Consider the following 25,841-nt stretch of genomic DNA (forward strand, 5'->3'; position numbering starts at 1 on the left):
AATATTTAAAAAAATTATCACTGATCTCATAAATGTAATCATTTATTGGACTACTCTAAACACATATTCAAGTAAAACATTGCACAGGGAAAGGAGAAAAGGGGAAATGTAAAAAAAAGAGCCTTATCTGCTTTATATTTGTATTATTGTAGTTCCTTTAGTTATTAAAAACAATATTATTCCATTTAAATGTTTACTATATCGGTTTTACCGAATGACCTTTTGACACTTCAAAATCTTTAAAATACCTTTATATGTAGTAAAATATAATTAAAAGCTTTTGGATTCAGTAAAAGAGTTCAAGTTGTACTACCTTACATACTTTGGATGTTATATATTTGTTTTTTTATTATTATTAAGGCCTTTGGACAAAAAAAATGACCCGTCACGTCATTGACCCACATACAGTAGGAACAATTAAAGTTCATCATTATGGTGATGAACCAGCAGGAAGTGGAATGTTAGAGCAAGACAGATAGGATGCACTCTGTCTGCGTGCTTTCGCTGTAGTCACTTGAGTGCATATCCTTACATGGCTTGAGCAGGGTAAAACAGATTAGGTAGAATTAAGTGATCAGTTTAATGCTGGATCTTTTGTAACACAGTCGCACGCACTACATCTGAGCTCTGTTTGTTCAGGGTGACTCGTTAAAGACAAATCCTTTTATTTCCCATTATGCTTTAAAATTGTGTATTTGAAGTTTGTGTAGGACAAAAGCATGCATAACCATTTTGATACAGATCCGATGGAAGTAAACACGCCGTATCCACGACCTGCCTGTTGCAGTAAAGGACAGAGCATCATTACACTGAACTTAATTCTAATTCTCTTTGTTGCTCTTAATGTGATCGAGATTAAAGTGCACTGTTTACAGTGCAGCAACGGAGATAACGAAGAAAACTAATTGCGGGGATAGGAATCAGGTTAAATACATCACTAGTAGGAAGCACAAGAGTTTGTCCTTGTCATCCTGCTCAGTCCTGGCTGACCGGCAGATGAACTCAACAAAACAAAAACAGCATTTTAGTCTGAGATTACAAATCCTGGAGTTGAACCATCATCTTAGTCTTTAGCTACTACATATGTTTGTTGCCATTTAGTACTGTATAAAAAAAGGATTGCTTTTTACACCAATACAGAATATATATATTTATTTTAAAATCATAGCTTGTATATTATGCTGCCATATATAATGCAAAACATAAAAACTAATATTAAGTTAACCTACATTTTAATATCTCAAAAACATACTTTTCCTGATCTGATTGATTATACTCGTCAACTCGATAATACGCCTCTTCACATTGCATTTGTGCTCTCAGTGACCCCAGGTATTAATAGACGCAATGCATTTTCACATCTATTGTGCACAATGTACGAGTACACTCCTTCCAGATGTTTCCTTTGATTTGTTTTATTTTTCTGTAGTGTGTTTTTGCAGGGGTTTTATTGACCTCAAACAAACCCAACATTAATACCGAACACCAATCGCCTTTTCAAAAGAGCGCATTTCTTAGTCAAACAGAAGGATAAAGCTTCAGCAATATCTGTCAGATTCACATAACAAATCTGAAGTGCAAATTATAGGTCAGTTTTGAAAGTACTATTCATATATTGTACACATGCAGCATTGTAAAATATGTACTAGTAAATTTTAACAACATGAGGGTTAAAAAGAAAATATGTAATGATATTTGTTTTATAAAAAGAAACACATTGTTCCGAGCTTTATTAACATCTCACTCAATGTCCTAGTTAAAGTCAAAATATTGTATTCTGTTGCTTTGTCTGTTATGGGGATTAAATGCAATAGAGATCAAACTGCAGTTTACTGGATTGGATGCATACCCTCTTTCTATAAGGATTTATCATTTGGCGCTTTTATTGTTTACCTACAGTACATGCTTTAGTGATTTTAATATAAGCCCATAAGCACAATAACCTACTTCCTGTATAAGCATTTATTTTTTTATTTAGGATTTTTTTATTTATTTTGGCTGATAATGTTATTACTTCAACCACTGTTCTATTTACTGTAATCAAAAACATTATATTATATACATTATATAGAAAAATATATAGAACCTAGGCTTTTGACTAAATTTATGCCAAAAGGGTACTATGTAAGGAGTGGCTGCATAATACTTTCATGTTTAAAGGGTTATTTTATTTATTCCCTATGATAAAGTATGTTTACGAGATGTTTCATTCCTAAAATTTGACTATAGTTAAAAGTGAATTAAAACAAAATGAATTAATTAAAACTAAATCCATTAAATGATGCCATGATGGGAAGTGCTAAACGGTTCTACATATGAAGTGTCTGAAAACCCTTTAAGGTTCTATATAGAACCTTTTCTTCGTGTAACCCCACTTTGAAATCATACATTGCGATATTTTTATATTCTGAGTGATATAACCCTCTAAAGCATGTGTCCATTACAGTACAGATGTTAAAAAATCAATTTTAACCATTCAGGTGTTTGTTACATCCACATTGGTATTTCCTTTATTCTTTCTTTATTCATTTATACTGTATGAATGTCCTGGAATATTTACCATGATCTTCTGCTGTAATGTACAGATTTGTAACTCTCTCAATATGCAGCATTTTGGCGGGAAAAGATTGGGAATGATTATATTCTTTTCTTTGGGATTTAATAATTCATGCATCAGAGGGACGACCGCATTATAACCATCCATTCGATAATCTGTATTTTTAAAAACAGTCTGCAACAAAATCATTTTTTTTCAGGACAATAATGGGGCCCCAGGGCATCAACCGTGCTGTGGAGAGACTAGACTTCACAGACTGTAAAAATGGACTTGGTAAGAACCACAGCACAATTACACTGCTTCATTTTTCAAGGCATTTGATGCACAATTTAATTTCACCCCCATGTAAGGAATTAATCCAAAAAATCTTGTTCTCAATTCGATAGGCGTGAAGATTATTGGGGGCTACAGGGAACAGAGCGGTGAAGAGTTTGGTATTTTCATTAAACGGGTTTTGCCAGGTGGCGTGGCGGCACAGGACGGTATGTTCTTTCTCCCAAAATCTCCAATGAATGTATTTATTTGGATTCTGGGAATGATGGATGATGTTCCTTTCTGTCTTTCAGGCCGTCTTAGAGCAGGGGACCTCATTTTAGATGTTAACAACATGAATTTAGGAGGTGTTACAAATGAAAAGTAATGTATTGTGTATTGGTTATTGGTCTGCAATAAATTATAAGATGACTTAAGTGTATTAAAACGACTAAACTGATGTTTTATTAGGGCAGTGGAGGTTCTTCGCATGGCATCATCTACAAATCACATGTCTTTACTGATAGTACGTGACGACCCTTCCAGGTAAGATGACTTTTAAAGGGGTAATGAACTGCATTTTTAACATTTTCATAATGTTCTCTGAGGTCTACTTATGTTATTAATATTTTTTACATAAAAAACAGACTAATTTAGAAGAAAAAGCAATTTTCTATCCTGGTTTTGACCCTCTAAATGAATCCTATAAATGGATGAGTACAGAGGAGTGTCTTGATTTAAATAAAATCTAAAAATAGTCTTAATACACTTAAGTGCATTAAAGTCTTTAGCACTTTATTGAGAATTTTGGCACTTGTTGTAGTGTGATGGCATTTTTCCAGCACAAATGTTTTGCCTTTTTTTATGAACTCCAAACACGAGTCTAGCTGTTTTAAAATCTTCTAATCAGGGTTATTATCGTTAACTATAACTAAAACCAAAACGGTAACGCTTTTCAATAAGGTCTCATTTGTTAACATTAGTTATACACTGAGAACTAACATGAACATGAACATTTTTAACTAACATTTACAAATGCTGATAAAATGTATTGCACATTGTCAAATGAGACCTTTTTGTGTTATCACTTAAACTATTATAAACATTTATGTTAATTGAAATAAAGCTGAAATAAAATAAAATATAAATATTAATTGAAAACTTGAATTAAGTGAAAATTTCAACTAAAATAAATTTAAGCTAAAGCACTAAATTATTTACTGAAAATAAATAAAACCTAAAGTGGAAATAAATATAAAAGTAGCAATGTTAAAAATAAAAAATAAAATGATAAACAAAGCACATTACAAAATGACTAATAATTAAATAAAAATTAACATGAACATGTACAAAATTTTAGACTAAAATTAACATTTCAAAATATTAATATAAAAACTAACATAACACTGCTTCTTAGGAGACTTGATCTATTGAGTAATTCTGTTCTTGCAACACAAATTTGTTGTTGTTTTGGCACTGTCTGCTTAGCCAGAGGTCTCGGTTTTGGGCAGTTGTCAAGTTCTTTCTGTCTGTATTAGTTTAACTCGAGCTGGCATTTTGCTGGTCTCAGTGACTTCCTGATGAGCACTTTTGTTCTCCCGACAGAACAGCTGTTGACGTATTTGGGCCGCAAGTCTGTCATATGTGTCCTGAGTTAAACCAGCTGGGGTCAGGTTTAAAGCTGGAACGGTGTTAAAGGATTACCCTCATAAATAATGGACAATCAATCACCTTAAACAAACTGCTTCAGTACAGTACACAGTTTTTGGGAACATAATGTCAAGAATTTAAAGATGACTGCTTAGATCACATTTCAGGTTTGGAAACAGTCCGGCTTTTAAATTTGATACCAATTTATCTGTGATTACGTCCGTAATCTAATTAAGTGCTTCTAAGCTTCTTTGTGGACTAATGAGGAAGTTTCATTTAATGGGAGTTGTCAGATAACTAGGGACTGGCTTGCAAAATGTAGTTTGACGGTTTAATAGGGGTGTGTTCATTATTTTTTGTCTATTTTAAAAACTAAGAAGAATAATATCATTCAGCATTTTCCTTTAGAACACAACAAGTGCATTCATAATTATGTAATGCACGATTTTGCAGAAAGGAAAGCCCACATAATGTTTACTCTCTGAACACCACAGAGACAGAAACAATTAAGTAAGAGTGTTAGTCTGTACAAAAGCCCTCCTATTATGAACCACTGGAAAATTATGGCTCCAGGAAAGTTGAATGTATATATGATCTTGCATGTTCCTTTATATGTTTATCATTAGGAGGGAATTTGCTGAACTAATGGAAAAATATGGCTCGAGCTATAGTACCAGTTCTGGATCAGACATCTCTGTTTCCACAGGTATTTTCCATTACGTCTATCACTATACTGCATTTCAGGAGTGAATGACTAATGTCTGATTTTGAGAGAGTATTGAAATGATGGACAAAAACAGCCTACAGTGTTGCCAACTTAAAAGCTTTAGTTTAGTTCTTCCATAACATCATTTTTCTACATAAAGAGCCAAGCATGCATCAGAATATACTTGAACCAAAATGTATCAGGATTAGTAAGATTTTTTTAAAGAAATAAATACTTTTATTCAGCAATTATGCATTCAATTAATCACATGTGACAGTAAGGACATTTATAATGTTAATTTTTCTTTTAAAATTTCAAATAAATGCTGTTCTTTTGAACTTTCTTTTCATCAGAGTGTCCTAAAAAGTGTTTAATGGTTTCCACAAAAATAGTGAGCAGCACAACCGTTTTCAACTGTGATAATAATAAGAAATGTTACTTGAGCACCAAAATAAGACTGGAGAAATGGCTGCTGAAAATTCAGCGTTGACATCGGAAGCCCTGAACCGCAACGTAAAAAAAAAAACATTCTAGCATTTCGAGATTAAATTAGAAATATTTAGAGAATAAAGTCGTAACGTTGTTAGATTAGCACCTGTAGAATTTCCTCTTGTTTAGGAAGTTCGACTTCACAAGCTCATTTCTTTATACACACACACACACACACACACACACACACACACACACACACACACACACACACTCACACTCACACACACACACAAAAAACCCTCTACGGAAGACTTCTTGTAATTTTGACTTTGTTCTCAAAATATTACGATTTTATTCCCGCAATGTTTCGGCTTTAATCTCGAAATGTTTCGACTTTCATCTCGAAATGCTAGAATTGTGTTTTTTTTTTACAGATTATTATTATTTAGTTTTTTTTTTTATGTTGCAGTTCAGGGCTTTCGTAAAATACAAATCAGTTAAATTAATAATAATACAGTTTTTTTCTGTATTTTTGATCAAATAAATGCAGCATTGGTGAGCGTTGGATACTTCTTTTTAAAACATTTAAAAAATCTTTCCGACCCCAAACTTTTGCACATTAGTGTAAAAATAAATGGGTAAAAAAAAAAAAAAGTGTAGGTTGTTCTTATTATAAGTGTACTGTTATTTCTATTGTAGCATTCATTAGTGTTATTTTTAAGTGAAAGAGTAGCAGAAGTTTAGATTGAGAGTATTAAAAATCAAATCTCTTGTCTTCAGGAAAGATGACCGACACTGCCTCCTCCTCCTCATCTTCCAGGTCAACCAGTCCTCTGCTTCTGAGCCCTAAAGACCCAAACCCAGTATACACCACTGCCTGCATTACCTCCCCACCTCCACAAGTCTGCACGTAAGAAACAAAAGACACACTGTAGATCTAATTCAGATTTTATCCAGGGGTTTAGTATGATCCTTTCGCATATACTTAAAAATAAATTCTACTATCAAATATGAGTGACAGAACCCAGCAGGTTTCTCACACTAATGCAATTAATAGTGTCCTGATTGAAGAGTTTAAGCCTGAAAACACCAGACCTAGCCCGAGTGAGAGTGAAATCCCACAACAGATTAATTTATGGTGATTGAAAAAAAAACTAATCACCTCAGGATTCATTGTTTCTGCTGTTGATCCTAGCCCTTATCTTAACCTCTTTTTCCCCAGAAACTGCATGATTCAGTTGATATGTGTTGCCAAAGGGACAGGATTAGGCTTGGTCATCAGGGGCGGAGCTAACCGTGCAGAGGGGCCAATGGTGTTCGTTCAGGAAATAATGCAAGGGGGCGACTGCCAAAAAGTATGTTTATGTATTATTATTGTTAATTTGTAAAATTGCAACAACAACAAAAAAACATGTAGGGTCCTATTTTTTTGTTTGTTTGAGAAGACAAACTGGTTAATGACCAAACAAAAAAACACTTTTTTTTTTTTTTTTTTACATAATTTGCTTGTGAAACACTGTAGTAGTTTGTGAATGAAGTGAAGTAAATTGAGGTGAGGTGAAGTGAGATAAATGAAGGTGAAGTTAAGTGAGTAAATTGCACGACTGTTCAAAAGTTTGGGGTCAGTATGTTTTTTAAAAATAGATGAATACTTTATTTAGCAAAGATGCATTAAATGAATCAAAAGTAACTGTAAAAATGTTACAAACAATTCTATTAAAAATTAATTGTTCTTTTTAACTTTCTATTTATCAAAGAATGCTGAAAAAACACAGTTTCCACAAAAATATTGAGCAGCACAACTGTTTTCTACTTTGATGATAATAAGAAATGTTTCATGAGCACAAATCAGCATATTAGAATGATTTCTGAAGGATCATGTGACACTGAAGACTGGAGTAATGATGCTGAAACTTCAGAGTTGCCATCACAGCAATAAATTATATTTTCAAATTCATTAAAATAGACGACACGTATTTCAAATTGTTATAATATTTTACAATATTACTGTTTTTCTGTATTTCACACATATGCAGCTTTAGTGAGCATCTAGACTTCTTTCAAAAACAAAACTTTTGAATAGTAATGTAAGGTGAAGTAAATTAAGCTGAAGAAAAATTGTAATTAAGTAAAATGTTTTTCTCTTTGTGATTCTAGGATGGGAGACTAAAGCCCGGGGACCAGCTCATATCCATCAATAAGGAGTCTCTCGTTGGAGTAACACATGAAGAAGCCAAAATCCTACTCACTCGAACAAAACTCAGGTTAAAACTCAGACATATGTCTATATAAACACGACCTTTCAAGACAACTTTCCCTGCATGACAACATAGGGATATGCATAGAGATTTCGCTTCTGTCCAAGACAAATGCTGAAAGACTGAAAGGTCATATGTTTGACCCTACAGACCAGACCCTACAGTAGAGATAGCGTTTATCAGACGAAGGTCTTCTTCTGGCTCCAGCAGTGGACCCCACAGCCCCATCTCCATTCAACCTCCCTCCAGTACAACTCCCCAACTCAGGCCCACTGGAGCTCTCATTCCCAAGATAGCCAACACCCCCAACTCTGGAAGTGAGACGTTGCCTTCTGTAGAACTTACTAAGGTAGGACATAAGACTGTGGCTGATTACAGTCTGGTAATAGAGATTCAGTAATGCAGTAAATGTTCTTCGGCACTGCTTGAGATAATGCTTTCTTAAAGCCTTCAATTTGTGTCTTTCCTTACAGGTACGACCAGCAATAGGAAAGCCTAATCTCACCCCCGTGTCCTCACTTGAGAGTGCCTGCACCACAGTGGCCAACTCTGGTACTGGTACCCTGTATTCCCCCTATAAGAATCCCCTAAGTTTAATACTAAGTTTGTGTCATAAAGTAGGTTATTACAGAATATTATCCAAAGGAACACAAATAGTACAATAAGAATCATACAATGAAAATACATGGAGGCAAAGAAGTATTAAAATGCGTTAGTTTTGAAACTATATATACATATGCTGTTCTATATGCATTCTCATAAAATACATTTCACAAAAGAAAAAAGTTTACAAAAAACCAGCATAAATTAAAATGCTACAATGATATATAAATACTTGGTACCGTTTTAGTTTATTGTCCAATTCTCACTATTAACTAGTTGTTTATTATCATGCATATTACTAGAACATTGGCTGTTTATTAGTACTTATACAGTAAAGCACATATTAATGCCTTATTCTGCATGGCCATATTCTACATCCCTTAATCCTACCCAATACCTAAACTTAACAACTACCTTACTAACTATTAATAAGCAGTAATTAGGAGTTTTTTGAGGCAAAAGTCGTAGTCAACAGTTAGTTGATAGGGAGAATTGGACCCTAAACTAAAGTGACCAAATACTCCTGAAATACTTACATTTGTCAATTAAACAACGCGTGTATGCGTCAGTAAAAAACAACATACTTTAAACAAATACAAGATGGTAAGTGCTTTACTATAACTAAATTTAGCTTTAAAATAGTCAAAATGAAAAAATTCGAAGATCTTTTCTGTGGTAAGAGTATGCCACAGATGTTGCTATCTTAACTTGTATTGCACCCAGAACTAACCATAGGCACTCCTATTGTTATTCACAGATGGTGTTGGACTATCTGTGCAGCCTTTTACATTCTAATGCATTGTGAATGGAATTTTACTTGTGAACAATTTGAAACTCATAGATAAGGAACATTCTGTCATAACCTGGATTAGACTACCTGTTCAGCAGACGTGTAGACAGCCATGTGCCGATGAGATGCTGTGTTTGTAACTCAAAATAATCCAGCTGGCATGGTTCTGAAAATGGATATTAGCGTCAACATGACATAACTCCTGGTGAAATCGAGGATACCGAGGTCTGTTCAGGACAGGGTTTCATTTCATTGACGAGAACCTTTGATAAAGCTCCTCTCAGCTGTGATTTAAAGCAGATTTAACCAGCTGTACTGAACAACAAACATGAAATATGAAATGAAGAACATTACTGTGACTTTTTTTAAGAGTATATAATATCTAATTGGGAATACCTTATAAGGATCATAGTAAGAACAGCATGTACGTATTCTATGGAGCCCCTAAAAGGACATGGTGAAGAAAAACAATATGAGATAGGAGGAATAATTATTTTGCGTTCTCTTTCAAATGTTTTGCGTTCCCACCGAGAAACTTTGCGTTCACTCTCAAAGAACACAAAAGTTTTGTGAGCGAACAAAGACGTTTTTGCGAGGGAACACAAAGGTTTTGGGAGTGAATGCAAAGTTTCTCAGGGGAACACAAAACATTTGCCGGAGAACGCAAAACCATTTACTTAATATTTTTCCTTCCATCTCATATTGTTTTCCACCACCATGTCCTCTCTCCATAATATTCAAGTCTCACTTCACATTGCATAACAACTTAATTAAGACCCCCTTTTATGCCACATTTGTGAAGGCAACTGTCTGATATTATTCTAAAAGGGCTTTGAATTTCCAAGAAATCATTGTCAGGAAATAAATCCCCCTCCAAAAAAGATAAATAAATAAGCGGATAATGAATGAGTGAACAATAAATGATGAGATAGTGAGTTCACGGTCAGAGCACACACCTATGAGTTCAGTTACACTTTGCAGTTATTCATCGTAAGAGGATTTGACAAGGTTGGCACTATTTTGAGCAAAGCATTGTGCTTTCTCTCCAGTCCACAGGTCTGGTCGGGGTTGGGTTTATGGAGGAAAAAAAACAGCCTGTTCAAACAATATTAATTCCTGTTGTACACAAAGCATTTATACGAGCCATCATAAGGGATCAAATATAATGGTGTAATATTTGAATGAGATTTTAAATTGTGGACCCGAAGTGCCTCAGATGTTTTTGGAGTGACACTTACACTACTGTTCAAATATTTGTAAGACTGTACAAAAAAATGTCTTTACTCTTTAATGCATACTTGCTGAATAGAAGTATTAATTTAAAAAAAAAAGAACAAAAAAAAAGAAATCCTCACTGACCTCAAACTTTTGAATGGTAGCGTAAGAGTGTATAAATGTCATTGCATTAGATCCAAAATATCATAGCAAATGCCTTCTGCAAACAAATGATTAATTATGAACACGTTGCGCTAATGTCTGACAGCTAGAAAGTGAATATATTTTGAACAATTAACAATATATATTTTTGTAAAATGTTTTACTTGAAAAGTGTGAACTATTTTTTTTTTATATTTAAAATAAATACCACTTGGTTTGATATTTTGTTATATAATGCAGAGACACTTTTTTGCACAAATACTTTACTGGGCCCCCACTGTGAGCAATCTACTCGGATAGATTATACTCCCATTGAGTTATGTAAGAGTCTTACTAAAATATGTGATGTGCTTCACAAAAATTACAAACAGCTGTTTTTTTTGTGCAGTTTAACTTATTTGGATTCTCTTTCTATTTGCCCAGATGCAACCGCTGCCTGTAATTCCAGCAATACCTGCAGACCCTCAAAACCTCCATCCTCAATTCCCAGCTTCGAACTCAAGCCCGAGAAAATAGAGCAGGTCTGCATAAGCATATCCTTTCAATTAGAGAATGACGGTCTCTGTCAAAGTACCGAATTACAGACACATCTCATGTTTACGGCAAGGTCAAACGCTGGTCATCCCCCCCCAGCGGACTTTAATGATTAGTTACCCATCAGTCTCAGCACTGTATTGATCTTTTTTGGTTTTACTATCATGTGTGGAGGGAGTTAATCCCACTGTTGAACAATATGTGCAGTTAGCATGCGATCCCATATCCACTTCTACTGTTGTATGATGGGAAAATCAATAGAGACTGTGCCACAGCTTCAGTGCAATACAGCGCAGTCTGTAGATCTGTTGATATAGAAAACAGTCTAAAGCATGGACAATTTTTAGAAAGATTTCTATTCCAGAAGGTTGTTTTACAGTAATATATACTATATATATATATACTACATATATATATATATATATATATATATATATATATATATATATATATATATATATATATATATACTAACTGTGTAAAACTTAATTTATAATATTTCTTAAGTGGATGAATTTATCAAAATAAAATGTAATTTAAATGGCAATTCATATTATATATATATATATATATATATATATATATATATATATATATATATATATATATTTATATAATATTTTATTCAAAGACATTAAGCATTGAGGCATGTGTGTGTGTGTGAGAGAGAGAGCGAGAGAGAGGGGGAGAGAGAGGGAGAGAGGGAGAGAGGGAGAGAGAGAGGGAGAGAGGGAGAGGGAGAGAGAGAGAGAGAGAGAGAGAGAGAGAGAGAGAGAGAGAGAGAGAGAGAGAGAGAGAGAGAGAGAGAGAAAACCAGTGAGCACATTATGCTGGTGTAACTAAAAGGGCAGTTGTTCTGTCCACAGACACTGGAGGCACTGGGATTGAAGCCTAATGACTCTCAGGTCCTGACTCTGAGAGAAAGACTGCGTTTGAACCCAGGAGGGACAGTGGCTTATGGCGGTGAGAATCATTTCTGTCAGTCCTCATTATGTTGTAGTGGTTTATGTACTGGTGGCTTTTTACCTCTCCTTACATGTGTGCAGTACATTATTCCAGGTTTGTTTAAAAAATAAACCTCTAAACCTTTTTTTACATTTTGTGTGATTGAACATATTTTCATAAGAATTTTTTCTCCTGTAAGATTTTGAGGGAGTGGCAAAGGAACTCTTTAAACTACCATCCAAGTCTGACTTGGAACAGGAAGCAGCGAGATTGACATCAGATGATCTCAGTGAGTCTCCATCAAACCCTACAGTAAGTGCAAATGATTTTAGTTATTGTAGCAGAAACACACATACTAAATCTGCATTGATAAATTATAATTGTATATGTATAATATTATAATATATAAAAAATTATAAATGATATTTTTTATTATTTGTCAATGTTTTTAAAATTATAATTTATATAGAATTTATATAGAATATTACTTTTATATATGATATATTATTTTTTATTTTTTATTTTATGGAGCCCTGCATATGACATGCAGACAAAAAAATTATACTGTATATATGTACTTAGTAATATATATATATCATGGTCAAATTATTACATGTGGCCACGATTTAGTAAAACGAGTGAACAATTTATTATATCGTGCTGATGTATTAGTGAGTCATGGGAACTAATTTGTTAATTTGTGGCCACGATAAAGATATTTTTCCCGCATGTCTTGTGGGGCTCTGTATTTTTCAGCGTTTATAATATAATATTTTACAGTACAGGTCAAAAGTTTGGAAACATTACTATTTTTAATGTTTTTGAAAGAAGTTTCTTCTGCTCATCAAGCCTGCATTTATTTGATCAAAAATACAGAAACAATTTTAATATTGTGATATATTATTACAATTTAAAATAATTGGTTTTCAATTTATTATACTTTAAATTATCATTTATTTCTGTGATGCAAAGCTGAATTTTCATGATCATTACTCCAGTCTATCACATGATCCTTTAGAAATCATTCTAATATGATGATTCATTATCAAAGTTGGAAACAGTTCTGCTGCTTAACATTTTTTCATAACCTGTGATACTTTTTTAGGATCCTTTGATGAATAAAAAGTAAAAAAATAAAAATAAAAAAAAATAAGCAAATTTTTTAAAAATAGAAATCTTTTGTAACAACAATATACACTACTGGTCAGTAATTTGAGGTCAGTAATTTTTTTTCTTTCTTTTTTTGAAATAAATCAATACTTTTATTCAGCAAGGATGTGTTAAATTGATAAAAAGTGATAGTAAAGAAGATTTATATTATTAGAAAATATTTTTTTATTTTGAATAAATGCAGTTCTTTTTAACCTTTTATTCATCAAATATATTAGGCAGCAGAACTGTTTCCAACACTCATAATAAATCAGAATATTAGAATGATTTCTAAAGGATCATGTGATAGACTGGATGTCACATGTGACACTGAAGACTGGAGTAATGATCCTGAAAATTCAGCTTTGCATCACAGGAATAAATTATTTTTTAAAGTATATTCAAATAGAAAACTATTATTTTAAGTTGTAATAATATTTTACAATATTACTGTTTTTTTTTCTGTATTTTTGATCAAATAAACGCAGCCTTGATAAACATTAGAGACTTCTTTCAAAAATATAAAAAAAACGTAATGTTTCCAAACTTTTGACCTGTACTGTATATATATATATATATATATATAATTATTATTTATTATTTTATAAGCCATCGTTATCGGACTCTGATGATCTGGATGAGATGGAGAGAATAAGAAAAGACCACATTGAGGCCTTGAGAGAGCTCAAGAGAATACAGGTACCACTATGACAACAGTTTTAAACACTGTCACATGCTGGAACGTGTGACATTCATTCATGTGTTATTGAGCGAGGCTCTCATTAATCCTATTTGCTAGAATGAGTGAGCTAACTCTAATGCTGACTCATGTGAAGATCTCTGTTCTAACAGGATAAGCTTGCAGAATCCGAGAGCCTTAATCATAAGATGCAGCAAGAACTGACAAAAGTTAAACAGGTACGCAACTCATTCTTAGGCCTGTTTTGCACTGTAAGCAAAGTCAATGGCACACATTCATTTTGGTGCTCACATTAGCAGGTTACAGTATTCACACTGCATGTGTGCACATCACAACCCAATGCAAAAGCTGACCTATTTATCAGGACTTTATTAGGCAACAAAATCATTTTTTTAAAGTTGTTGAAGCAAGTTTCCATACATTTTATTTTGTTTAGTTTTTCTGACATTGTTACCGTACTGTGTTAGATATGCCACAGGGGGGAGCTCTGGGCACATGTACCATTAGACCCTTAAAGGTGAGATTCAGGTGCTCTGTACATGAATGGTAAATGCTGAAAATGCATTATTTTCTTAGAAGCCCTGTACAGAAAAAAAAAAAAAAAAAAAAAAAAATCTATGACCAATATCCAAAAATCTATTTTCGGTGCGTTGTGCTCACTATGGAAGCTTGAAACACCCACATTAGAACATTATGTGGGAGATGAAGTATGTAGGGCATTGAGGGATGGCAATCGGTGTTTGGAAATAGTTATTTTCTATGAGTTATAAAGAACAGGCTCCCACTAGCCCTTTGGGTTCTATCTCAGAGCCTCAGAAGTGTCTGTTACATAAAGCCAAATCCAAAGAGCTTCAGGATTCTATGCAAGATTAATTTGACTTGGTTTTATTTGACCGTTAATAAGATAGCAGTACGTTCTGATCCTTCGCCTGCGTGTCAATTGGTCAGATTTGTGTTGGCACAATTACATTAGATTATGCTTAATGTTAGGAGTTTGTTTAAATTAATAAACTTGCTTGTATGTGCTACGGCCGTGAATGATACATCAAATCATGTGATTTGTTGAGAAGAGGTGTGCTATAAACTTTCTAAGCAATCGATTTTCATCTTGAATACATTACTGTTCAAAAGTTTGGAGTCAGTAAGACTTTTTTTTTTTAAAGAAATTAATTATTTTATTCAGCAAAGACATTAATTTAATCAAAAGTGACAGTAAAGATATGAAGGTTACAAAAGATTTCTCTTTCAAATAAATGCTGTTCTTTTGAGGTTTCTTTTCAATCCTGCAAAACAAAAAAATTATCATGATTTCCACAAAAATATTAAGCAGCACAACTGTTTTCAACTTTGATAATAATAATAAGAAATGATTCTTGAGCACCAAATCAGCATATTAGAATATTTTCTGAAGGATCATGTGACACTGAAGACTGGATAAATGGCTGCTAAAAAATAAATTACATTTTAAAATGAAAAATAATTATTTGAAATTGTAATGATATCAAGTTTTTACTGTATTTTTAATTATACAGCCTTGGTGTGGATAAGAAACTTAAAACTTAAAAAAAAAAAATCTTACTGACCCCCCAACTTTTGATTCGTAGTGTACAATAAAATGGGCAACAAATGAAATATATCACACTGAAAGTGGTTTTTGAATATTTTATTACAAAAATCGTACATATTGTACCTTTAAGCAACCACATAGCAAAACACATAGTTAAAAACACCTAGAACACCTTCACATTGTGTCGGCAAGTTTTGGGCAGGAGGCACTCCTCACATTTTCATAGAAAATGTAAAAACTCGTTTATATGTATGGTATATGGTGTTCGGTAAACTATTAATGCCCTCGTATCGACCCGGCTGCTGGCAGTATCGTTTCTCTCGCAAAACCATTCAACCTCAATTTCACTTGCGATTGACCTTAAGAGATGATCTAAATAAAGAGGAAAATGCAGTTATATCTTTATCAAAGAGACGCACTGAATGTTTGGTCAGCTGTTCGAGGCCCTGTGGCGTTTCAATTGGCGTCAGGGTCAATGCAACTTCTGTCTCCCCTTCCCAGAGTGCTTTGCTCCAGTCTGCGGAGTCGCAGCTGCACCCTCTTGGAGCACTACAGAGGGCTCAGTTCGTATCCAGTTCATCATGTTGGAGCGCTAATAGATGTAGTACGTTCCCCGTGGTGTGAAACCAAAGCTTTTTAAAGCCCTGCATGTTTCTGTAAAACTTCGTTCTGTAGTGCTGAATCCTTTCTGCTCTCTTCACCTCCACCCACACTTTACCTTCTATATCTGCCATTAGAGCAACAGGTAGGCTGATAGGCTTTTCAGCATTGAAGCTGTGGGCTTTTAAGCCTCCTCTCTTGCAAGAAATGTGCTGGCAACATCACCATCCACGCAGTGCACACCCGGCTACATTACAGTAAAACGTGTGCGGGGGCAGCGGTGACCGGTGTGAGGTGTGACTTGTGACTGGTCCATGTGACCCTTAAGATGAGAACTCTCCATTTAAATCTTATCTTTGCATTGTGCTCTGGGGTTACGGGTACGATAGAGAGTTTGTTTTGGTCTTTGAAGAGCCCTGCACTGCAAAAAAAAAAAAAAAAAAAAAAAAAAAAAAAAACTATGATCAGGGAGTCAGCTATTTTAAGGGTCTCAATTTCAAAATCCTACCAGTGCACTGACATATTCGCTCCATTAAAAGTCCAACAATGCACCATGAAAACCAGGGAGCATTGATGCTCACCATGTTCCCTTATGGAAGGTCTGAAGCGCAAAACATAAATCGCGTGAGCCAACTCACTACACATAATGACACGCAATAGATGTTTATAAAAAGGGCTTATTCACGACCTTGGAAGCTAGGGAGCGAATCGAGAAGCACCCTATATTTTGTTTTGTTTTCTCATTTTAAGAACATCTTAACATTCTTAAAAAAAAAAAAAATTGCTTTTGAATCAAAATTGCGTACATTATTAACACTTTTGTTCAGAGAATATATATTAAATAAAATGGTAATTTTACTACACAAATGGTTTTATTCTTGATTTAAGCAAAAAAGTAATAAAATGCAGTGATATTATGTTTAAAACGAGAAATATATGAAGAGTTCAGATGCAAAAGCCTCTAAGTGCCATCTGAAATTTTCTTCTAGCATGATCATTTTTATCAAGCTCGTATATTTAAGTTCAGTAATTTCACTTAAATAATAATTAATAGGTCATTTTCATTGCCATTTAAGTGAAATTACTGAACTTAAATATACAAGCTTGATAAAAAATGATCATTCTAGAACTTGGCACTTAGAGGCTTTTGCATCTGAACTCTTCATATATAAACACACAAACACACAGATATAAAAGCTGTCAAATAAAAACTGTTCTTTTGAATGTTCTGTGCACTTTCTATTAACTTTTATTTTGAACTTTCAATGCAGCACAACTGTTTTCAACATTGATAATAATAAGAAATGTTTTTTGAGCTCCAAATCAGCATATCAGAATGATTTTTGAATGATCACCTGACTGCAATGATTGATAATGCACTGTAAAAAATTTCTAACCCTCCCAAATCAAAAATTTCAAGTGACCGATAACATCTAAATTGTTCAATTGGCCCAAGTGAAATTCTGTAAATTATAAAATTAAATTTACAGATTTTCACTTGGGCCAATTGAAATTTACAGAATTTCACTTGGGCCAATTGAAAAATGTAGATGTTATCGGTCACTTGAAATTTTTGATTTGGGAGGGTTAGAAATTTTTTACAGTGTGTGCTGAAAATACAGCTTGTCATCACAGGAATAAATCACATTTTAAGTATTGGAGTTTGTACTTTATTTTTGATCAAATAAATGCAGCATTGATGAGAATAAGAGACTTCTTTCAAAAGCATTACAAACCGACTAAATATATACAGTATGTGAATATAATAATTTTGCACTAATGCAACCACTTCCTCTTGAGACTCTAAAGGTCCTTGCACACTGAGTCTGAAATTTTCGCATGCGTTTTTTCGTATTCGCGAATATTCGTGATTCGGTGGCTTTAAATGGCCAAAACACCATTCAAAATGCTTGCTACGGATGCGAAAAACGCAGAAAATCGAACCTGATCCGAAATTTTTTTTGACGGACGAAAGTTTCGGAGGCAGTGTGCAAGCGTGATTGACATAACGTGAGGTCGTATTTATTTTTTAACGTGCGAAAATTTCGGATGCTAATTTCGGACTCAGTGTGCAAGGGCCTTAAGGCTTAACACTAGCTTCCGAAGTTCATTGAATTCTTATTATTTTTTCCTCTGTTTTTCACGATTTCCACATTCTTTGAAAATTACATTAACTGGAACCAATGCACAATCCTTATAATAAACTTCAGATATTCTCCATAATGCATGGACGTTAAATGGACATAAGTGCTAATTTATATGCCTCTCTGCTAGAAAAGAGTCAATGTAAGATCCATCATGTCTATTTAATAAGTCAAGTTCTTCTTTCAGTGAGCAATTATCTGTACCCTTTTCATAAGTTATTCTTGGTGTTTGAAATAAGCTAATAGTGCTCATAATGAGTAAAATGTGTTTTTGAGTCTTACTCTAATAGGTCTGCAATATGAAAGTCACGCATAATTGTGAACCACCACACACTGCGCTCATCTGTAGATCCTCACCGTGTGATTTGCACATTTTTTCTTGTCACCTGTTCATTAAGAGTGCTATCATATCCCGCAGCTGACCTTTCCTTTGTCTGATGACTATTGACTGATGCCGTGCTGACAAGTATCCGATGTTGTTGTGGTTTTCATTAATGCCAAAACACTTTTCGATACCTGTATTATGTAACAGCTTGTTTTACTGGTTCTAGTCTTCCAGTACCTACAGAAACTTGTTTGCGCATGTCTTGTTTTTAAGCCTCTTTAAACAAAACCAAATGTTTAAGTTGCTGTGCTTTGTCATGCTGTGGGGAGTCATGGGGGAAGGAGGTGGGGGGGGGATGAGACTGTACAGGAATTTCTCTTCAAGTGCAATGAGTTTGCAATGTTAGGGGGGAAGAGCCCCTGAGCAATGTGGCGTCCTACTGTACGTGCATTCTCAGCAAACCCCACTCTTGCAGGAAGCAAAATCTGCTATGGAGGAGAGCCGATCCCTGCGGACCCGGATCCATCTGGCAGATGCAGCTCAGAAACAGGCCCGAGGAATGGAGATGGACTACGAGGAGGTCATCCACCTCCTGGAGGCTGAGATAGCTGAAATGAAGTCTCAGAAATCTGAGCAACCCGGCCAGGGCAAGGTATTCCACTTTGAGAGTTTTACACTTAGCCTTACCTTCTCATTCACAATCCACATCCCCTGCACAGTCCAACTCCGGGTTTTTCCTCTCTCGTGTACTACAAAAAGTAGGTCACTGTTTGATTTGTATTATTCAGTAACAGGGCTGATGTGCTGCGAAGGCTTTAACATGATCTTGCAGGGTGACGTGGGCTGATGAGGCTATTTTTGAAATATCTGGCTAGCAACCTTGCATATCACCAGGATAAACTTATATTTGATCACAGCATTTATGTTTTTATTTTATTCATAACATGAATGATTATGTAGGATAACGTTTTTGTTGCAATTGCTTTGCGGAAAATTTGTAATTGCACTGTGTTATTCTTATTTTAGCACACCCTCCTTCAGGAGTTAAGCTAAAATATAAGTACTGTATAAAACACTGGACTGACAAGGCAGTTTACCATGTCCAGTGGCACATCTGCAAATTTATATTAGACAATTTCTGAATCCATGCCATTTTAATGTATAGAAAAAAGTACATTTTGCTGTTAAACATGACAACTCTAATATTCACACAGGATGATCTACAAGATCTGAAAAAAAGGATTTATGTACTTGAATGCCAGCTACGGAAGAGTGAAACTGTAAAGAAGGATTTTGAAACCTCTACGGGTAAACTTCTGCAGTTTGTGGAGGTGATGTATATTCATTTTCAATTAAGTTTAACCAACTGCACAATGAATTCACATCCTCTTTTCCTAACATAAGGTTTTACCATACAAATTGCTCATGTTGGATGGCTCAGGATGTTAAATAAATTATATTTCCACTTCATATGTTGATTTGTCAAAGAGCAGCCTCACTTTTGTTCATATTTAGTTTTCTCATTAAACCAGAAAAGCTTAGCCAAAAAATGAGTGTCTGGAATGCTCTTCTGATGACAACCATCAACACAGGCATATATGAAGTGGGCGAATCTAGTCGCACAGGCATAGTGCATCTACTTCATTTCAACTCTTCTTACAAACAACACAGGCATTTTTTGAACTAATAATTCATATTGTTAGCAGAGAATCTGCAGTAACCCTTTTATTAGGCGCCTATAGAAAAAACATCAGTGTGCAGTTCCAGATTCCCATAGCGCTCTGTTGGACTGCATAAATCATACGTTTGTCACAGAACACCGAAATAAAAATATCACAGAACTTTTTTTTAATTAACCTGTGCTTTACATCTGTCCACTGTGTAAGAATATAATGGTATATTTTCCAGAAGTACATAATGCATAAGCACACTGAGTCAACCACACTGAATTTATGTTGTCATAAAACAAACATAATGACATTTAAAGACAGTAATATGTAATTAAATGTAGCATTGCACTCTTTATGGTTAATGGCACCATAAAGCCATTAACTTGTAACTTCTAATGTACACTGGACACCATGCATCAGATATGCAATTATGTGAATGTGCTTGTATACCTACAGTATTTACTGTATGTCACCTGTAAAGTACTGTTTAATAACAATAATAATAATTATTATTGTAACGTATTAGGTCCAAGGAAGACGAAGATGAATTATAATCAAAGTTCAGTTTATTCACCAAAGTAAATAGGATAATCCGACACACGAACAATATCGGATAATCAATGAGATCTCAAGAGGAACTTAAATACACAGGCTAATAATGAACCGAATACAAAAAGGTGTGATAGTAATGAATACTATCATGGTAACAGATTAGTGATGGGAAATAGAACTATAGAAAGGGAAAGTGAAATAAACTAAAAGTCCATGAAATCGAAACTAAACACACATTGTGACAATTATTACAATAAATAACCATTATTATTATTAATAATTAAAAATATTTAACTTTGTGCTAGTAGTAAGAACATATATAGTAATAATATTATAGACTATATAGTAATAATAATAATCATATAAAAGTAGTTTATTATTATTATTATAAAAAATAAAAATTGCACTGTTAAATCTTTATGCATCATTAAATCATTCAACTATGGACTAATATAATCACCTGCATTTTAAAACCCCACAGGCTGTCCAAGGCTTCCTGTCTGAAAACCAAAGCGGTCCAAGAGGCTATAGGTAAGATCATTATTCTTGTACTCACGTCAGTCTTTTGTAAGGGCAGACCTAATGATGACAGCAATACACTTCGCTAGCAACAGGTGTGTAGAAAAGAATGATTTAATAACAAAGACACTTTTCCTTTAGGGGCCTTTACACAGTCATTAAAGTTTGCCTTTGATATTCTAGGAGGCAGTGTATTCACGAGTGTGTAAATGGTAACTTGTGGAGTCTTCTGCCTTCTTTTCTATTATAAGAGAGACTTTGGTGGCACAGACAGACAGGGATAGTTAATGACTAGAGGTCAGTACAACACCTGTGGCAGTGATGTTGATTTGGTCCAATCAACATGGCCCCCTGCATTTTCTGCCCTTTTCCCCCTAATGATCATCCCCACCGACCGAAGAGGCTGCTGTGCATTCGTCTATTAGGGCTAGAAAATATTACACATGTCCTCATAAATCAAAATGAAGGCTGTCAGCAATTTGCAGCCCAGAGTGTGTATAGGGTTTTTCTTTTTGAGAGAGGGTGCATGATGTTAAATGACCATAAGTTGAGCTTATATGCATCAAGCGAATGAGGGATAATTATTTACATGCTAAATATGTATACATTTGCATGCCCATTTCACACTAGATGCGCAAGCATTTTTTTTGGCACCCATGTTAACAGATTAGACGCGTTTCAGTGCGGAGTCTGTTTTTGCTGTGCTGCTCACGCTGAATTAAAGCCACAGTGCATTTTTCATGGTCAAAATACACCTGAGTTAACATGAAAAATAACAAGCTTCACCATAAAATCAGATAAGCGCCGTTTTCCGAGTTTCAGTCACCATATGACTTTCAGCACTGTGAAAAAAAAATACACAAAAACACATTATTGCCTGGAGTTTTTTGCCCTAACCTCAAAAGCCTGTTTAAATGATTAAAACTAGAGGTATATCTTAAAGGGATTGTTCAGAATAATTTCAAACAAGGGTCCTTTGCACCATGACCTCGAGCCAAACACCCTCGAGCCAAACTTTTTTTCCCTTGGTCGAACATTATTAAAGTTAGAGCTTATTTAGAGACATCAGCCGAATGGCTTAGTGCAGGCGCTAATGGATCCAAGGTTGTGTCTTGTAAATTACCCCACTAATAATGCCCAGAAGGGAACTGTCACGGGTGGTTGCAGGAAGGCAGATGGAGACGAGGATATATTTCCAAGAACGATGGTTTAATGTAATTAAATACAGGACAGAACAGGTAGCAACACACACTAAATATAATGGAGATCGGACAAAGACTGACTGAACAAACGGAACTTAAATACAAACACAGATGACACTGATTAACGGAATACAGGTGATACAGCTGAAGTAAATGACAGTAACCACAGAAACGAAGGAGTGGCGGGAAAAGAACAAAGGAAAACAGGAACCAATCAAAACACAAACTTAAAGCCCAAACAAGTGGCTCGAGGTCATGGTGCAAAGGACCCTAGGTTGAAATTACTCCGAATCATCCCTTTAACTTTATCATGAAAACTACATGTATACAGCATGAAAAAATATATCATGGTTCCTACAAAAATATAAAGCAGAACAAAACATTTTCAACATTTAGAATAATAATAGGAAATGTTTCTTGAGCACCAAATCTGCATATTAGAATGATGAAGGATCATGAGACACTGAAGACTGGGGTAATGGCTGCTGAAAATTCAGCTTTGCCATCACAGGAATACATAACTTTTTTAAATACATTAAAATAGAAAACAGTTGCACAATAATATGGTTATTTCTTTAATTTTGGCATTTTATAAATGCCGCCTTGGTGAGCATGGGAAACTTCTTTCAAAAACATTTGAAAAAATCTTTACAACCCCAAAAATTTGAATGGTAGTGTAAATAAAATAAAATAAAAATAAAATAATTCTGTCTTAGAAAATCAGAATTACTGGGCTACATTAACAAACAGCCGATACATTACAATATTTCTAACAAAATATAGCATATTGCTCTGAAAATGGCATTCTACATTAATTAAACACACACTAATATTATAATTGATAATTTTTTGTTTCTTGTAATATATTCCAATCAGTTGCTATGTTTTCCAAGTAATTCATTAAGTTTCAAATCAGACTGTGCAGAAAATCTTAAATATGTTTCAAACACATGCAATAATTCAATCAGTTTAGTCCAATTCATTGCAGTTTTGACCTGAAAGTGTGGTAGTTTCATAAAATGTTTTCATAACACTGGTCCATCCATGTCAGTGGGTCTCAATCCCCTTCCCCAAAAATCCACCCTTTATTAGAGTCATGCTGGGCTCTTCTTTTATGCCAGTCTGCCCAGCATGCTGTGTTCATTTCAGGTCGAAGGGAGTGAACTTTTCTACTGCTTTTATAACAAGTCAGCTGAAAATCAAACAAGACTGACACAGTTTTCAACCTGGGAGAGTTGTTTTTCATGAGAACATAAAATAAAATAAAAAAGCATTTATATTTTAAGCTACACTTTATTTCGATGGTCCCCTTTAGACATTCTGTTGACTCTAAATAACATTTTAACATGTCAACTAACTCTCATTAGAGTATTAGATGAGTATTAGTAAACTGTGAGGGTAAGTAGATGAAGTTGACATGTACTTGCAATAGTCAGGAGAATGTCTGTTGGAGGACCATCAAAATAAAGTGCTAGCAGATATTAAGCACAGTCTACTAATACTCTAATGAGAGTTAGTTGACGTGTAGGTGCAATGTCAACAGCAAGTCTAAAGGGGACCATCAAAATAAAGTGTTCTCTACCAAAAGGTTTAGCGGAAGTTAGGTTAAGGTTCTTGCTAGCAAGTTCAAATGTCTTAAATTGCTCACAACATCTTTAATAAAGCGTTGTGGTCTTTGTCTCTCAGTTCTCCCAGCGATCCGAAGTTGGCCACACAGTCTCAGACCTTGGCATCTCGAGGTGGGAAGAAACCACCCTGGACTGCGTCTGCTCTTGCTGTGGAAGCTAAAGAACTAACTCATGCTGTCAGAAGCCTTCTAGAGCTGGACTGTAAGTATGCAGGTATGTTTTCTGCTTTAACATGAAAAACAAACATCACACCATCTACCTGTCATGTAAAAAATGTATCTTACGGCACCAGCAATTTGAGCTGAACTGTGCTGGATGAGATGTTATCGTTCCTTATTAAAAGGTGGATGCATAACAAAACTCTATTACAACAAGAAACAGACTCTGGCAACAGCTTTAGGTTATGATCTCATTTTTAAAATGACTTTTTGACTTTGGTTTACCCTAAGAGCCACACTCAGTCTACTTATTTAGCCATTGCATGAACCCCTGATCCCATTCAGCTTTGTAATTCTCAGGAAAATATGTAGCTTTCCTTCAAAGCAATGTTTGACCTTGCGCAAATGCATCTAATGACCCGTAGAGGTCAAAACATTGGCAGTCTTTCCATAATTCCATCTCATTATGAGTTTATTAAACCATTGATGTCATTATAACCAAGATACTGCTTATTGTCCACATTTATTGAACCTAGTAAACATTTGTTATGGAACATCTTTCTCCTTTCACAGCAGACAGCCTAGTGATCTACATTTAAGCACATTTAATTATCTGCTTGTTTGTTGATATATAGAACCATCTTAATCGTGAAATCTCAGCCATTTAGATGTATATTGTGAACAAATAGGTCAATCCCATAAACAATACAAAGTGTGTTTGCTGCTAATACAAACCTTGTAGATCTGGTTTACCTCACTGCTGAAAACGTTGCCTGGATACGAAGCTGCTGGAAAGCAACCGTCTTTGTTTTTTTGTCGCAATTGTATATAATTTCAAAGCTACACAAAGATATACACTTTTAGAAATGTGTCATTGGTGGGGTAACATGTAAACTAAAATGCATTTTTTAAAATTTGAGTTGAATGCTTTTTTATACACAACAATGATTGTTCATGTCATCTTGATTTGACTGACAGTGTTAACTAAAAGAAAGAATACGATCTTGTTGGCCTAGTTAAATTGATCCAGCTTGTCAAAACATTACTGATAGCAGTCCATCCAAAGCGCAGTTCCTGAAAACAACAACAACAATAAGAAACTGCCTTTTCTTTCTAGAGGTTTTTTCCTAATTAACACTGGGCGTCCAATTCAGCCTCATAAAACTGAGTCATGAAGTAGAATGTCAGGTATTAAATAATAATATAGTCGGATAGTAATATTAACCGAACTGTCCTGTTCTTTGTGTCTCAAGAAAGCATGTTTATTGTATTCCTGCTTACAGAGCGGCATGATTTTCTTGCATGTTAAAGGAAACAGACAGTTCACGGACTCGCTGCAACTCAGACAAAACAGCATCTCTGGCCTCCTCTTGTTCACTGAATACATGGTCTAAACAATGAGGTTATTCAATGATGGCCTTGTTTTTCATCCATTTTCTCTTTTTGTCAAATCGCTTTTGAATGAGCATTATCTGCAGGGAATATTTTTGTGAATTTGAATAGTGAAGTTGATTAAATTATAC

The 25,841-nt window shown here is 34.6% G+C and overlaps 1 protein-coding gene across 3 annotated transcripts in view; it reads left to right on the forward strand.

Annotated features, from left to right (window-relative positions):
• Nucleotides 1-25,841, forward strand: part of stxbp4 (syntaxin binding protein 4) — a 37,295-nt gene that overhangs the window by 832 nt on the left and 10,622 nt on the right. For 2 of the 3 annotated variants that reach the window (XM_079850853.1, XM_079850851.1), the window contains exons 2-20: nucleotides 2,757-2,830; nucleotides 2,944-3,039; nucleotides 3,124-3,193; nucleotides 3,281-3,355; nucleotides 5,086-5,165; nucleotides 6,378-6,507; nucleotides 6,820-6,952; nucleotides 7,755-7,861; nucleotides 8,006-8,204; nucleotides 8,329-8,407; nucleotides 11,049-11,146; nucleotides 12,026-12,122; nucleotides 12,304-12,416; nucleotides 13,863-13,952; nucleotides 14,106-14,171; nucleotides 19,065-19,241; nucleotides 19,804-19,920; nucleotides 21,293-21,342; nucleotides 24,219-24,373. In XM_079850853.1, the coding sequence (XP_079706979.1) occupies nucleotides 2,764-2,830; nucleotides 2,944-3,039; nucleotides 3,124-3,193; nucleotides 3,281-3,355; nucleotides 5,086-5,165; nucleotides 6,378-6,507; nucleotides 6,820-6,952; nucleotides 7,755-7,861; nucleotides 8,006-8,204; nucleotides 8,329-8,407; nucleotides 11,049-11,146; nucleotides 12,026-12,122; nucleotides 12,304-12,416; nucleotides 13,863-13,952; nucleotides 14,106-14,171; nucleotides 19,065-19,241; nucleotides 19,804-19,920; nucleotides 21,293-21,342; nucleotides 24,219-24,373 (1,999 nt within the window). In that variant the 5' untranslated portion in view covers nucleotides 2,757-2,763. The remainder of the gene's footprint in view (nucleotides 1-2,756; nucleotides 2,831-2,943; nucleotides 3,040-3,123; nucleotides 3,194-3,280; nucleotides 3,356-5,085; nucleotides 5,166-6,377; nucleotides 6,508-6,819; nucleotides 6,953-7,754; nucleotides 7,862-8,005; nucleotides 8,205-8,328; nucleotides 8,408-11,048; nucleotides 11,147-12,025; nucleotides 12,123-12,303; nucleotides 12,417-13,862; nucleotides 13,953-14,105; nucleotides 14,172-19,064; nucleotides 19,242-19,803; nucleotides 19,921-21,292; nucleotides 21,343-24,218; nucleotides 24,374-25,841) is intronic. The other variant, XM_079850852.1, reaches the window with a different exon arrangement.

This window comes from Squalius cephalus (genome assembly GCF_949319135.1).
Source record: "Squalius cephalus genome assembly, chromosome: 19".
Lineage (NCBI taxonomy): Eukaryota > Metazoa > Chordata > Actinopteri > Cypriniformes > Leuciscidae > Squalius > Squalius cephalus.